The sequence below is a fragment of the Thunnus thynnus genome, chromosome 1 (assembly GCF_963924715.1).
Source record: "Thunnus thynnus chromosome 1, fThuThy2.1, whole genome shotgun sequence".
Classification (NCBI taxonomy): Eukaryota; Metazoa; Chordata; class Actinopteri; order Scombriformes; family Scombridae; genus Thunnus; species Thunnus thynnus.
Genome location: NC_089517.1, coordinates 4,529,885 through 4,546,934, shown reverse-complemented (window position 1 = coordinate 4,546,934; position 17,050 = coordinate 4,529,885). Strand labels below are relative to the sequence as shown.

Sequence of the window (17,050 nt, the reverse complement as noted above, 5' to 3'; positions counted from 1 at the left end):
AATGGTCCAATCAGATTTTATTTATTTTATTTTAATTAACCCTTTAACATCCACCCTTTTTATAGAATTTTCACCTATTTGGCATACCCAAATGGAAAAGCTTTTACAGAAGAACTGTAAGGCCATGATGCATGTATTAGGCTTCAGCTTCTAGTTTCTGGAAATGTGTTTGTTTAGCATGTGGCTAAAACACAAACAAAACTACATCAGTTCAAATAAGACTCAAAAAAGTGCCTCCTCGTTATAATCAGTGAGTCATATTTGAACAACAGTAATTAGGACATGCTTTATGCCAGAACTATGCAGAACATCATAAACCTTCTACATCTTGTCAACCTGTATAATATTCCAGACCTCTAGGCCTCTAACCTTATGGGAGCACTGGTGTCCCCGAACCTCTCCAAACGTCTCCAATTGGCCAAATTGTGCCAGTTGCTTTTACTCATTATTGTGTGATGCTAAACCGGGTTAAATCCTTCTTGTAACTGCACCATCACTGAGAAATACGTCACAATACAGAAACTAAAGAGACTCTAACTTCCTGTTAGTGATCCCAGCTCCACTCTGCTTCACTTTCATCCTCAGTCTATTATGTTTCATATGAAATAAAGATATTACACCTAGACTACAACTACAACATGTTGTTACCATATCAGGCTTAAATTTACCTGCTTGACTTCACCAATACTGAAATTCTGCTACACACTCAAATAAATGAAAACTCATAGATTACATAAAAATCCTCATAACTTTTCTTTTCATAACTTTCATTACAGTCAAATACAATTAAATAAAAAAGGAACTTAATTGATCTGCTAATTGTGGAGGTGTAGCCTATTAAAACTGGAAGATGTTTTTAATGTGAGACCAGAATGGACGACATCAGTGAGGAATTTGGCTCGTAGATTTTAAGCTGCTGTTTGTTTCCTTTGGTTCAAACAACAACAACAACACACATCTGTTTCTGTTTGTCTTAAAGTACATCTGTAAGTGCTCCTGACTGAGGACGTTACAGCTGAAAACAAAGTAAGAGACGAAAGAGCAGAAACTCAGACTGACCGAGCTCACCGAGGTTACAGTAGGCTCCCCACTCCGGAGCGCTGTTCCTGTGTCGCTTCTTCCTCTTCATCTGGGAAAATCAAAGCAAGCTGATAAAACATCAGAAAGCACAGACGCCTTCAAAGAAATCAAAAAATGCATTATATGCTTGTAAATATCATCAATATCAAGAAAAAAAAGCATTTTGTAGATGAAACAGAACATGAAGATTTCATCTGAAAGTATAAACTAATGTGAGATAAATGTGAGTTCTATTTGTTTCCAGGTGCAGGCAGCTGTGTATTTACACTTTCTGGTCACCATTAACGACTATTTTCCAGGAAGTAAAGCTGTAACACTATAATGAGGCTGCATGATTTAATAAATAGAGTCAAATTGTAGATGTTAAAAGCTTCATCCAAAGATTTAATCAGGAAAATTTCCTCTCTAGAAAACAGTTCCTGTGAAAACTTTGGTGGATTATCAGGTGTAACCAGGACGTTGTTCCTGTATAAAAATCTTATTTTTTAATGTTTTAGTGTAATTTCGTTAAATTTCACTGTAAGCACCATAAACAGACATTCAATCACCTCCATTGTTTTGGAGTGGAGGCAGAAATTTCAGACACAAAACCTGAGTAAATAAAACCATTTGAGTTAAATGAGAAAATCTGTTCGTTTTTTAACAAAAATGTGAGATATGTAATGTCTCTATATAAACTTGACAAAACTTACCAGCCTTAAATGTGGAATAACTAATTTTTTGGCCACTAGTTTTCAGCAGAAACATGTTATGAACACAACACTGACATATCATCAGCTTTTAAGTTGATATGTTGAAGCAAACAGTTGCTTATTTCCACATCCAGCAGTTACGGAGCAACATTATCGTTCATTTGGAGTCGTGTTTCTGTCCACCTGGTGAATATAAGTCCAATATTCACTCTCTTTTAGCTCTGTTTTTGCTCTCTACCAACTCCTGAGGGAAACATCTGGCTCTTTAGCTGCTAAATGCTCCACTATGTCCACCAGCTAGTCTACAGCTAACTGTGTTTGCTGTTTGGTGCTGAGTAGGTAGTGTACAGCTGTTTTTTACAGCTTTTTCTCTGAAAAACGAGCACTGAGAGTGAAGCGAAACGGTAAAGTTGCAGCTAAACAATGAGCTGAAACTCACTATAAAGCTCCGTGAAGCCGAGAGGAGCTGCAGAGTCGCTGATAATTCTCTGTAGGTTCATCACTAGGAGCCACAACCAACACATTACACACCGTCAGCTCAGACATTGTTATAAAAATATCGATTATAGCCGCTTTAATTAACAATAGCTGGTACAATTTACACTACTGTCTTCTGTTTAAGTGTAACACACAAGCTGCTGCTGAGGAAGAGAGAACTTGGACCCACCTTGGCAGAGCTCCTCTTGTCCGGTTTGGCGTAGTGTGCGGAGTAGGTGCAGGGCCCCAGGGTGCAGTAGCTGGGGTTGGAGAAGCAGCGGCCTACGGAGCTGTTACTGGGAGAAGACTCTGCAGAGGAGAGCAGACCTGTGCACTGCAGCCTTTCTGTCACCACATCACATCACAACACTTTCTCATATCCTGCCCTCCACATTTCACCTTCATATATACATGCATGTGCACCTGAAGTGACACTGTCGTCCAAAGCTTCAAATTAAAAATGAAGGAGCTTCAACTGGAACCAAGAGGAGGAAATTCACTGCTGATTTTTCCACATTTTACAGACTAAACGATTAATTGAGAGACAATCATTAATAAAAGTGAGTTGCAGTCTAGTTCAGGTTGTCCAGCCTGTCGGGATGTGTGCGAGGAGAGAAAAGCACCTGGAGGACAAATGAAAAACATCCAGAGATGCGGACGTCTCACCTGAGAGGGAGTAGTCGGTGGAGTTGATGTGCATGGCGGGCGTGTAGGTGACGTTGGGCACGTGGTGACCTTTCTCTCTCTGCCGATAGCGGAACCAGACCACCAGACCCAGCATGGCCATGATGAGCAGCAGCAGGAAGATGATGCCCAGCACGGCGCCGGCTGACTGCCGCTCCGACGCCAGCGCCGGGCTGATCTTGGTGTACGGGTTCAGTTCCTCCATCATCAGGGCCGCTGAGGAAAACAGTCAACAGGTAAACATGAGAAAACATTTAACATTTAACATTTAACTGAACTCCTACAACGACCATAAAGTACAGCTACAGCTTACATGGATCCTTATAGTAATTTCAAAAAAGTCCTCATGTTTCAAGGTCATTTCTTGAATCTAATATTGAGAATCGCACTAAATTATGATATTTTGCCTCACTGAAATCACTGAAATCCAAAGGGGTTAAACAAAACAACAAACTCTTATTATACTCCTTATACTATAAAGGTTCACATTCACAAAAACGGATCAAAATCAATGCAGCAGAACCAGAGATCTCATCTTTTTTTATTCCACACATTCTTCTTCATTGTCAAAACCTGGCGCCTACATTACCCACAATGCAACTAGACTGTGGATAGTTTAGTTGAACATGCCTAGGGTGCCTAGCCTCCAGCAGAGACGAGGAGCTACGGAGGTCTGCTAACCTCACTTCTTCAACCTCGACCGACCCTGACTCAGATGACATCATCAGTGACATCATCAACTCCCTCTGCAGACCACAGAAAGGCTTTAAACTACTTTTTCACATATGCAGCATCGCTCCCCAAAAACCTAAAAAACACTCTTTGATGTGTAAAAATCGATGGAAGAGACTTCAGCTTTACTACAACACCACTGCAGACACACAGCTATAAATAATGAGGCCTCATGTCAAATTACAGCATATTTGTCTAATCCTTCATATCCCGGTTGGTTAGTTTTAATTCCTTGTTCCCTGTTCCTCATTTAGTCTTGATTATTACACTCATTCTCCTTAAAGTCTCCCTTAAAAATTAGTTTTTCTTCTTGTGCCTTCAGCTGGATGTTTGTTCTTCTTCTCTGTGCAGAATTTATTGTCACGTTCATCTGCTGAAGGAGGAAAGTTTATCTGAGCTCACCTTAAATCTCAGTTTAGCGTGTGCATCTATTCTCTCAGATCATAGGCGACTGTGCTGACTACTGAGCTAAAACTTTACTCATCGACTCATTGCAGACAGACCTCTACCTATTTACACACCCATAACACGGAGACAGCACACTGTGTAACATGTAGTAGAACTTCAAAGGTGATTCTTGCTTTACACTTTTCATTTATCGCCTATTTTTTACAACCTAACTTTGTGGAAAGGAGAAGGGGAACAACAGGTTATGGAGAGTCCCTTGAGACCCCTGATAGAGGAGAGAGACTGAGATAACGATGTAACCGACCTGTGAACTGGTATTTGACATGCTTTTTTTTTCTTCCCAAAAACAAATAATATTTTAAATATTTGTATGAAACAAATATTCGTATAAAACCCACTATTTGTGCTTTGCTGAATAATGTATTCGGGCACACCCCCTAGTATCTATGATCATGATTCGTGATATTACAACTAGTTTGGAGCCAATCGTGGTCCAGTATGCAAATTACACAAGTGTGATGTGGTAACTTGAAGCCTCCAGTGTACAAACACTGAGAATGAAGGAGAGTGAAGGAGGAAACATCACACAATGCTATTACTATACAATATTACATGGTAATAAATGACAAACTAGTTTGCTAAAAATACAAGAACAAAAAGTTTAAGACAAAAAGTTCTTACAAACTGTAAGATGAAGAACTCCTGCAGACATGTGAGTCCATCAGAGCACTTTTAGCACTTTCATCTTTATAGGAATATCATCTCACGCAGTTTTTCTGTATTTCAGTCTATCTGTTTACTCGTCATCTCCTGTTTTTATGATTCACATGAATCTACATTAAAAGAAAACCAGAAGAAACACCGAACACTCTCATCCATTAGTTCTCACCCTGGTCACAGCGGATGCCTTTGAAGCCGATGCTGCAGTAGCAGGTTCCCGTCACGTAGTCGCAGGTGGCGTTGTTCATACACTCGCACAGCTGCTGGCAGCCGTAACCGAACGTCCCCGCGGGACACTCTGGACACAAGATACACACATATAACAGTTATCACCTGAAAGCTGTTTGATGTCCACTTGTTTGTGGGTCAAATTTCAGATTATGTGCATTAAATGAATATCATGTGGATGATAAACAGAGTCAGTAGTGCACACACGTTTGTTTTTAGTACAAAAAAATCTAATTTTCATTCTGCTGCTACTTCCAGACAAAAGAGACTTTTCTCACCACACAAATTCAATCTCTTAAATGCAGTTTTTTTTTTTACAGCCTCTCATGAGTCTTCTGGCACGAGTCTCTTAGTTGTTCAGGACAAAAACGTTTGGCGAGGCAGCTTTTAGTTTTTATGCTCCGAGAGGATCTGAGAGCAAAGTGCTGATGTCTTAAAGCTGTTTCTATTTTTTATTGTTTCTAATCTGCTTTATTGTTTTTATTATTCCTCTTTTATAATTTATATTTCCCCCTGATTTAGTGTCCAGTTGTTTTTAATTATCTTATTATCAGCTTGTCAGTCACCTTTGAATCACAATAACCTTTATTAAAGGTGCTTTATATATAAAGTTTGACTGACTGACTGTATTTACTTTATATGTGATTGTGAGGAAGCCTGACCATAGTGGCTAGGAAGGTGGTGGGAGGCAGACTCTTGTTGAATGAGTACTGATTTATTCAGTCCAGTGTACCAAAAAACAAACAAAAAGGTCAAAAAAAAATGAAATTAACACAAGCAAAATCAAAGTTAAGTAGCTTAACTAAGGCATGATCACATGCACACAGCTACACCGTCATCCCCCTAAACCCACATCTCTCCCCTTAAATAGGCTCCAATCTATCAGGCAGAACCATATTTATTGCAGGGGTGTCCTTTCCCTTAAACCACCTGGCATATAACAATGCTACGTGTATCAGTCAATATTGTTTACACAAAACACATCCACAACATTAAACCTCAATCTGAGCCAAACAAGTACAAATCATATCAATACTAAACCAAACATTTAATGAAATAACATAAATCCCCCCAATACTTGGTCTAACCCAGTGACATCACTGATGATGTAACCAAGTGTATAAATACAGGAAGTAGTTTGTTTGTTTGTGGAGCACATGGTGGGTACGGTAAATAACCCACCATGTGCAAGTTACAGATTGATCGTGGACATGTGGCTAAACAAACAATTAACAAGCATGGTTAAATGAATAAGCTTTCTGGCATTAATGGTGAAAATAGGGTGTGTGGTGTGTTCTCACCCACTTTGTCACAGTGATTATTTATGTTTTTAATAATATATAATTGTATACTTACCATTACTACATGTGCAGTGTATTTGTCTACATGTGTACATACATATAGTGCTTCTTATTGTATTTATAATATACATAATATTCTAGTGTTATTAGATTACTTCTTTTATCTATACTTGAGTGATATATTATTATTACTAGTAACAATTATAATAATATGAGGTCCTTCATATGAATTGCATAAAAACATTTAATGCAAAAAAATATTTCAGTGATTCAATAAAATAGGCAACAAAAATGTGAACAGTCTCGTTAAAAATGAGATTAAAAAGGTCTGAAGATGTTTGTTTTTTTAAAATTAATTCACTGCAGCTGGATGTCAGATGTTTATGTTTAGGTTGTTCTGCAGGTTTGATCCATAATAAGAGAAAAGTGACTCTTCACTTCTTTGTTTTGACACCAACAAACAACTATGAAGCTGATAAACTATTCAGGGTAAAGTAAAGTAAAGTAGTGATAGAATTAATATATCTATTGTAAAAGAGACAGGAAGTCAGTGTAAAGGAGCTGCAGTATGGATGTGAATAAAATACTAACAAATATATAAATTAATGACTTTATTATGTTATATGTGATTAGATATCCCAATTTTTATACTTATACGTATTTATACATACTCTAACGGTTGAAAGATGTATAATGTTTTATGATGTATATTTTATATCTATACTATAAATCTGTTGCTGTGACACTTAATTCCCACATGTGGGATCAATAAAGTTGTTCTTATCTCAATATTTACAAAATCATGCTAAAAATTGAATTAATGTTTAGTCCATTAAACTACATTTTCATACAAGGTGTGAAAAGGTTGTATTTTTTATAATTTTTATTATTGTTGAAATATATGAACAGAATTATGTATGATTGTTTTTTTCTAATTAAATGATTCCAATAAAGACAAATATAGATTATTGCCCAACCCTCTCAAAGCACTAAAATCTCCCCAAAAATTAAAAACTAAGCTGAGTGGGAGTTTTTAACATAATATTCATAACTATGTGCTGAACATGAACACACTCACTGAGTTCACAGCTCTGTCCTATGAAGCCCGTCCTGCAGGAACACTGTCCGCTGATGTGGTCGCAGTCCGCCCCGTTCTGACAGCGACACACCTCGGCGCACTGGGAGCCGTAGAAACCAGTAGGACAGCCTGGTGGGACACGACACACAACAACTGTTTATGTCTGCGTCATGTGTTCACGACATCTGTCTCCAACATGAGCGAGAAATCTGGAAATGTGTCTGGAAGCAGCTTTTCTGGGATCGGCTAATCTGTTCTGTCTCAGTGGAACCAACACGGATCATCTCTGGAGATTGAACCGAACCCAGTTTTTGCGATTCAGGCGGATTTTAAAGAGTTGAGAAGACTGTTGAGTCTTTGTTTTTCCTCCTTCTTGTTTCTGAGGACGCAGCAACATCGCTACAGCAGACTTCAACAAGTCAACATGATGATCACACAGGTTGTAAACAAACCAGAAATATAGCAAACAAACATTATTCCCCAAACTATCTGTTATAAATATCTGTCTGTCTGGTGAGATGATTTCCCCCATGTGGGTCATGACATCATTAAAACTGTCCAATCAATGAGTTACCTGTCAGTCAGTATGACTACATGTTTACTACTGTTGGTTCATATGTAAACAGTTAGTGTGAACTTGAACCGGACAAGAACTAAAAGCCAACAACGTGTGAATGAACCGAACCTAAAGCTGGTTTTATACAGACTGGACATTAATGGATCAGGCAACAATAATAATACAACATGATAGGAAACAGTTTTATTTCCTCAAACAAGGAGTTTTAGAAGTAAAAACCAAGAAGCTGCTTATTTATTGTCAAACTGTATTTGAAGGGTGTCGCTAAAATCAGTTTCCAAGTCACAAAGGAAAGAAGAATTATGTAATTGCTGTATCCCAATTCCACACTACATACTGACTGTATACAGTATACACTGTATAGTATAGTACTGACTGTATAGTTTACTTTTATTTTGCAGTTAGTAGCTGTACAAGAAATGTGCTTCTTAATTTTATACCAGCAGGAAATTATACAATATGTGTGATGTGCAAAGCCAATCAAACCTGCTACTGCCAGTTAAATCTGACCAAAAGACAGCTCAATGTTTTCTTTTGAAATGTGTCACTATATCACTATTAATTGTGTCCAGCTGTGAGCTCCTCCACTTCCTTTGAGTGGGCTCTTATAAAGGCTGATTTATGGCAGGTTGCTCCACTCTTTTATTACGTGTCAATCAACAGAAATGAAAGAGTCAGGCAATGTTTTCAATTTATTGACTAATTAAACAAGGATGTTACAAGTTATCAGTAAGGAAGTTCAGTGAAAACTACAGTCTCCATGGCAACGTTAGCAATACTACTCAATCACATTGCATGATAAAATATGTGTCCACAACATAACAAAATTCTCCAGGTGGGCAACATGAAAGTCTTCCATAAATCAGCCTTATGTCACTGACACTGTGGACCCTTCTCAGACAAAACAAGAACACCGCGCCCCTCACCCCACCTTTTTATTTTGGAAGGACGTTTGCAGATGAAAACTAGCTGTAAACTGTAAAATCTGGAACATCAAATGGTAGCATTTATGGTTAACACTGTACATGGTCCCTTATAAATAAATACAATTGGCAAACTAAAAAGGTGACGATTCTCAGGAAAGTTCTGGAGTCCAAACTAACTTCTAGTTGTTCTTAGAATACCAGCATGCAGCTTCCTCTTTCATCTGTATGTTTGCCTCACGCCAAACTACACTCATCCTTACTGTTCCAACAGCTACAACAGATCATTCATTGTTTTGTCTCCTCTTGCATTGACTATTGTAATTCTTGTTTAAGCCACGACACAGTTACACAACTACAGGTAGTTCAAAAATCAGTGGCACGACTCCAAAGTGTTCTCATATCACTGCGCTGCTGGCCTCACTTCACTGGCTCCCTGTTAAATTTAGGACTGGATACAAAATCCACTTAATTACTTTTAAGGCCTTAAACAACTTGGCACCAACGTATGTCAGTGAATTACAGACATATAGATCCATCAGGCCTCTCAGTCAATAGAACTAGGGCTTCTAGTGGTGCCAGGCTCAAGGATCAGGACCCGTGATGATCAAGTTCTTCCTGTCCTGGCTCTCAGGCCACATAACGGTCTACCTCCGGGGGTCAGAGCAGTGTTTTAAATCTCATCTTCAGACCTTTTCTCAAAGGTATTTTATTGATGCTTCATCGCCCTGATTTGTTTCTCGTTTCTCATATTATTTTGTTATTGTATGTTTGCACTTTGTAACCCTGGTTCTTCTTCTTCATGTCGCTCCCTCTGCTCCCCCCTCCATCTCTCCCATGCACCTCCACCTTTGAGTTTTGCATTAGAGTAGAATAACAACACATTCAAAATTCAAGACTTTTTAGTGAGTATACTTCATCTGGTCACCTTTCCAGTTTGAACAAACTACATACTAAAAAAAAAAACAGTTTAGAATCAGTGTTGGATCTGGGACACAGCTCTGGTCTTCAGGCTTGTAGTTCTACTATCCGCCACTAGATGGAGGTGAAGGTATGAGCTACTCAAGCAGTGACTCCGGTGCAAAAAGTGAAACTGCATCAATGATCTCACAGCAGCCAGAAAGAGCATCACTGTTTCCCCTCATTGCAACCTTATTCGATCTGTGTGTGCATGTGTATGTGTGTGTGTGTGTGTGTGTGTGTGTGTGTGTGTGACACATACGCTGAGTACAGTAGAGTCCCGTCCATCCAGGGCTGCAGTTACACTCTCCATCTGTAGCGCTGCACTGGGCTCCGTTGTGACAGTTACATGTGTGGATGCAGTCTGGACCCCACGAGCCCTGAGGACACGCTGTCATAAACACACACACACACACAATTAGAGAAACACACACGTTCATACACAAAACCTCTTATCAAAACACACCAGCAAACGTCATCCGCCTGAGGGCCGGAGATCAGGACGGTCTGCGCCTTCGTTTGCCTCACCAGTGATTGAGTGATTGTGTTCTGTTCAATGTAAGATGGACAATTATTGTCAGAGCCGATAAAGTAATTGTCTTGAGGTTGTTGTTTTTTTTCTTTCTTTAAGTCGTCTCTGGCTGGTTCATGGTCAGGCACAAGTGAGTAACAAGATGCAGAGAAAATTAATTTCAGTTGGTTCTCCTTTGGAAAGCAAAGACTTGAAGTCGATAATTGCTGAGTTGAGAAAGAGAAAACAGAGAGAGAGAAAGAGAGAGAGTGTGTGTGTGTGTGTGTGTGTGTGTGTGTGTGTGTGTGTGTGTGTGTGTGTGTGTGTGAAAGAAGAAGAAAGATTATTGGTTACGTCTTACGTTTGGAGCAGTCCTCGCCGATCCATCCAGGGTAGCACTGACAGGAACCGTCGATGGGATTACAAGTGCCGTTGTTGGTGCACAAACACGTCTCGGCGCAGGCTTTACCATACTTTCCACTGGGACACACTGTGGAGATGCACACACACACACACACATATATAAAGTTAGATAGATAGTCACTTTGTTAAAACATTGAGAAATATAATAAAAACTATGTGGTCCAGATACATTTCCAAGCAAGTATGCAACATAGAAAAGACCTCCTATATGAGGGGAATTAAGATCATTTGCGCAATTTAAAAAAAAACCTGCAATAATTGATTTTTTTTGGCCACTTGGGGGCAGCAGATACAAGTTATGAACACAACGCTGACATATCATCAGCTTTTAAGTTGATATGTTGAACTCCAGCAGTTACGGAGCAACATTATCATTCATTTGGGGTCGTGTTTCTGTCCACCTGGTGAATGTAAGTCCAATATTCACTCTCTTTTAGCTCTGTTTTTGTTCTCCACCAACTCCTGAGGGAAATATCCGGCTCTTTAGCTGCTAAATGCTCCACTATGTTCACCAGCTAGTCTACAGCTAACTGTGTCTGTTTGCCGTTTGGTGCTGAGCAGGTAGTGTACAGTGGCTTTTTACAGCTTTTTCTCTGAAAATGAGTGCTAAGAGTGAACCAAAACAGTAAAGTTGCAGCCGGACAGCTAAACAATGAGCTGAAACTCACTTTAAAGCTCCGTAAAGCCGAGAGGAGCTGCAGAGTCGCTGATAATTCTCTGACACACATTACACACTGTCAGCTCATACGCTACTATAAAATATAAAATATCGATTATAGCCACTTTAAGTCCTCATCTCTGCTCGAGACTAGTGGCTCCAGGCTACATTAGCCACTAATAGGATAACACAGCCGAATCGAGTTGTGGGTAATGTAGGTGCCGGGTTTTTTAACAAGGAACAAGAATGTGTGGAATAAAAAGATATGTCTGGCTGTCCAAAAAAAACTGTCCATTGTGAGTCTGACAATGTTATAAGAGTGCAAGTCTCAGCTGGTGGAGTAGTCTTATTAGGAAAGAGGAGCTAGAAACAGAGCATATGGAGGAGTGAGGCAAGGACATGTGTGCATGTCACAGATAGCATCCAGAGAGGATCTGCTTTAGAAATATGGTAGAGTGTAGTACTTTGAACTGGAGTATAACCCTGGGTATAACAAATTCATCTGTCAATTATTAGTATCAGTATCTTGATGTCTTTAAAGTGTAACTGCACCCACTGCATAATTATAAAAAATGCTAAAAAAGTGGACAAAAAGCTGAAAGGGGGTTGATGTGGATGTGTGAGGCAGGAGATGCTCAGTGACACCCCCTGGCCAGAGACGAATGATGATGATAATAATAATAATAATAATAATAATAATAATAATAATAATATATGAAGACAGTTTTAGCTTCAGCAGCTAACAGCAGCATTGACCAGCTGCAGAGCTACGGTCCATAGCTGCTCCACAGCGGGCAGGTTCAGTAACGTTGGAGCTCTGGTTACGCAGCGATCTAACATTTTAAAACATGATTTTAGCAACTGATAACTGCAGGAACAGACAGCTGGAGAGTTGAAGAGCAACAGGATGAAATGCAAAGAGGATTTCTGCTGTTTTTGTGTATTTCAACAGCGTTTCCTCCCGCAGACAGTCACAGACGGAGAGATTTCCTCCAGCAGGTCAGTGCTGCTGTTAGCTGCTGAAGCTAAAACTGTGTCGATCAGCATATATTTGAAATGAACGCGGGGTTTGGGGAAGTTAACGTCCCAAAGGGTCGACTCTACGTCAGCGTGTTTCCGCCTTTTCAGGGCTGATTTTATACATTAGATGACAAATTGAGCCATTTTCAATCCATGAAATTTTTATAAATTTGGTGTTAATGTCAATATTAACACCAGCACTGATGTGTTTCATCACAGTAGAGTCATATAATTTAGTTTGCAGCTCAAAAAACACGTTTAAGTGTGCAGCACTTCTTTAATCTCCATCAATGTTTGTCTTAAGTGCTTTACAACCACTAAAACATTAACAAATGAGTGCAAATCATATTTTATAATTTAATTAGTGTTCAAACAGTAATCAGAGTGGATGGACAGACGAAATTTCTACCAAGAAATGTTGAAAAGAATAAAACAAGCAAATATAATTTGATTAAAATTAGTAAAACCAATTTAAAGACAACTGTAAAAAAGTGAAAAATATAATTTAAGGAGAATTAAATATCTTTTTAATTCAATTTTAATAAAATAAATTTGAAGTTTAATAGCATTTTTTGTGCTTTTTAAACATATTGTGCAGTAAAGTCTGAAATAAATCAAAACTACTGACTGTGTCTTATGTGATAAACTCACAGAAAACAAGACAAGGGAGTTAAAAAAGAGAAAAAAACTGGCTGAAAGAAGCTTTATACAAAGTTAGTTTGTTTTGCAGATAATCATTTTAGGGAAATGCACATCCTGTTGCTTAAGGATGTGATATTTCTGCTTTTTTTATATTCAGATTTCACTAAATTTAATAAAATATTGAGACAGATACTGTAGTTTCTGATGAGCCTGATAATATATTAATATGCTCTGGGTTTTTTTTTTGATTATTGCCAGTAAACATGAGAGGACATACTGATATTACTGCATGTTATATATCAGCGTAGTGTTTGGTTTCATCTCATATTTATGAAGTTAAAAGACTGCTTATAAAACTTGACATATAGTAACGTCCCCGGTTTTATTCCCTGCAGTAACATCATATTACATTTTAAAGAGCTCAAAGTGTAAAAAGTTATAAATATTATGAGCTGGCATTTAACTTGACCTTAACTCATAACAGCAAATTTTAAAATGTTTAATGGTCCCAGTCTCATTATGCTCCTACTCTCTAGAATTAGGAGTTAGGTTTAAAATACGTGGTTAATGACTAAAACATTAAGTTTTGAATCAGTATTATTATTATTCCCTTTTTAATAAAAATAATTATACCTCCTTATTGTATTCCCTTGTTATTGTAATACCTTCTTATCTTATATGTTTTGATCTTACCTTATGTGTTTTATATATGTAATACCTTCTTATCTTATATGTTTTGATCTTACCCTTATGTGTTTTATATATGTAATACCTTCTTATCTTATATGTTTTGATCTTACCCTTATGTGTTTTATATATGTAATACCTTCTTATCTTATATGTTTTGATCTTACCCTTATGTGTTTTATATATGTAATACCTTCTTATCTTACGTGTTTTAATCTTAATTTATATGTTTTTTATTGTAATACCTTCTTATCTTACGTGTTTTAATCTTACCTTATGTGTTTTATATATGTAATACCTTCCTATCTATATGGTTTTGTCATGTATGATCTCATTTGTCTGTTTTTTGCTTTTTATCTTGAAGCACATTGAGTCTATGCTTGCTGTATGAAATGTGCTTTATAATTCAATTCAATTCATATTCATCTGTATAGAACCATTACACACAAAAGCAGTTCAAAGTACTTTACATAAAAAAAGAAACAGCAAAAATGTGCAAATAAACACAAACAACATGCATACACATAAAATCACATACAGAAACATGCGTGCAAACAAACAGACGTTGTGTTCATTTAGAAAAAATGAATGAAAAGGAAGGTTTGCTTTTACAAGAACAGTGTTGCAGTGAGTCTAAGTTCAGCAGGCACACTGTTCCATTCTTCTGGTGCATAAATACTGAATGTCATCTCACCAGACTGTAAAAAGTGCTCCAGGCACATGGAGGAGATTTCCACCTAGTGACTGCAGAGATCTGCTGGGGTTATAAACTGACAGCATGTCTGAGAAGTACTGTGGAGTCAAGACCAGCGAGTGCTTTGTAAATCCGAGAGGTAGGATTTTAAAACTGTATTCTGAAAACAACAGCTGGTGACGGATCCAAAGGACCGGAGTTATACGGTTTATGTCCTGGTTTGGAACTCGTGCGGCTGAGTTCTAGATAAATTGTTATCTATGATTGTGTTGTTCGGGAGACCTCATGAACAGAGAGGTGCAATATAATCCAGCCGGCTCATGATAAATACATGCATGAGTTTCTCAGACTGGGGGAAAAGAAAAAAAACCTCTGATTCTGGAAATGTTTCAGAGTTGGAAAAACTTTTGGTGACGCTGTTATAAATAAACTTGACTTTCATAAGGATTTGCGTTGCATAATAACGACAGTGAGATGCAGTGTGTGCTTATAGTCGGCTTCATAAAACATTACAGCCGTATTAAAATTTTATGAATGAGTGATATTTCTTCCTAATGTTAATGTTCAGGCAGGAGTTGGATAAGATAAATACATTAAACACACATGAGCTATGTAGACATTCATTATTCTTACATTACTCGTCTCCACTCATTTGCATTTTACTGTGTTTTCCACCTGTTACGTAAAATCTATTGTCTTCATTAATAGCTTCTGCCTGTCTGTGCTTATAATGGCCATTAGTCACCACACAAACACACTAAAACCCAGAGGGGCTTTCTTTGGTGTGAATCAGTGCAATAAAGATCATTATGAATGCTTTAATGAAGTCTCTACACTTATGTAACAGTTACCAATGTGTGACTAGTGTCTGTAAAGTTTGGATCAAAGTAATAATGTATTGTATATACAGGACACATGAATAAAACCAGGAGGATTTAATGAGCATAATTAACAGAGGAGGGACTGTTCAGTAGCTCCCTGGTGATCTATTATCTTAGCACACAATTAATTTTCAGCCTGTGCTGAGGAAACATCTAGACAACTGTTGGACATTTATTTGACAGCTTTAGTTACTTTTCAGATGAGGATTTGATACAATGGATGATATAGCAAGCTTTTAAAATACAACACATTGTTAAAGATGAAACCAGTGGTTTCCAACCTTTTTTGGCTTTTTCACATGTCTATGAGTTGTTAACAGCTCCACCAAATAGTGATTTTTCCCTCTAAACTTCTCACATATTTCATTTTAATTAATGTTCAAATGATCCAATATTTCAGCAAAAATCAAAGATTAGAGAAAAAGTCCAAAAACTGTAAACAGATTTGTGTATCAGAACTTTGTTTTTTCTTCTTTCCTCTCCCATTAATCACTGATGCTTCACTATTAATAATCTAATGATGTCATATATAATAATATATCAGTCAGAGGGACCAAACCACTACTTTTACTGCAATACTTTAACTACATCAAGCTCATAATACTTATGTACTTTTACTGTAGTAAGATTTCAATGCAGGACTTTTACTTGTAATGGAGTATTTTTACATTGTTGTATTGGTACTTTTACTGAAGTAAAGGATCTGAATACTTCTTCCACCACTGGAAAGGGATTCATAAAATTAAGTGTTACCGAAATTGTTGATAGTTGCTCACTCATTAGTATTTTCTACCAGTTAAAGAATTTATTAAGAATTTTTGCAAAATATCAACTACATATGAACCCAAATATGACGAGTGGGGACTTACCAACTAAAGTAACTTAAGGAGGTTCACAGTTCTTCAAGTGCGTCTTAAAATAACAGTCAGGTGTCCATATGAGCAGTGAAAGAGGTTTTCCTCGCTGTAATCATTCCTCCTGTTCATACTGGCTATTAAAAGATCCTTCAAATGTGCTTTAATGTAAGTGATGGGGGCCAAACGCATGCATTTTAGTGCAAAAATGCATTTAAAAGTTGATGTGAAGCTTATATGAGGCTTCAGCAGTCTGAGTTAGTCATATCAAGTGGATTTCTGCCACATTTACAGTCTTTTTAGCATCAAATTCCCTCTTTGTTCCCTGTTTTTCCTCGGACAGTGTTTCCCTGTTGAGCTGCGGTGGAAGTATAGTAATAAAAAGAGGGACTTTGGCACTAAAAAGACTGTAAAGTTGAAAGATATCTATTTGATTTGACTCATTTGGACGCTGAAGCTTCATATTAGCTTCAGATAAACTTTTAAATACATTTTTGTCCTCCATCACTTCCATTGTAAGGTCATTACTAAGGGATCTTCTAATGGTCAGTATGAACAGAGGAGGAGGAGGAGGAGGAATGATTACAGCAAGAAAAACATGTTTTAATGTTCATTTGGGCTCCTGACTGTTGTTTTAGGACAGACTTAAAAGATGATGAACCTGTACTTTATCACTTTTTGCACCACTGAAAATGTCCTAAAAATGAATCATTAAATACCTAAAATTCCCAGGAAATGATTATAAATTTAAAAGACCTGTAAAATAAAGCATTACCAAAATAGAAATTTCTTCATTTAAGTAATGGAAGCTCATTCTGTC

The 17,050-nt window shown here is 37.6% G+C and overlaps 1 protein-coding gene across 2 annotated transcripts in view; it reads right to left on the bottom strand.

Annotated features, from left to right (window-relative positions):
* The window catches only part of LOC137190552 (multiple epidermal growth factor-like domains protein 11), a 174,238-nt gene that overhangs the window by 6,470 nt on the left and 150,718 nt on the right, over positions 1-17,050 (bottom strand). Inside the window, exons 17-23 of one of the 2 annotated variants that reach the window (XM_067600130.1) lie at positions 10,733-10,861; positions 10,123-10,251; positions 7,401-7,529; positions 4,963-5,091; positions 2,916-3,149; positions 2,440-2,558; positions 1,060-1,129 (exon numbers count right to left, since the gene is read on the bottom strand). In XM_067600130.1, the coding sequence (XP_067456231.1) occupies positions 1,060-1,129; positions 2,440-2,558; positions 2,916-3,149; positions 4,963-5,091; positions 7,401-7,529; positions 10,123-10,251; positions 10,733-10,861 (939 nt within the window). The remainder of the gene's footprint in view (positions 1-1,059; positions 1,130-2,439; positions 2,559-2,915; positions 3,150-4,962; positions 5,092-7,400; positions 7,530-10,122; positions 10,252-10,732; positions 10,862-17,050) is intronic. The other variant, XM_067600182.1, reaches the window with a different exon arrangement.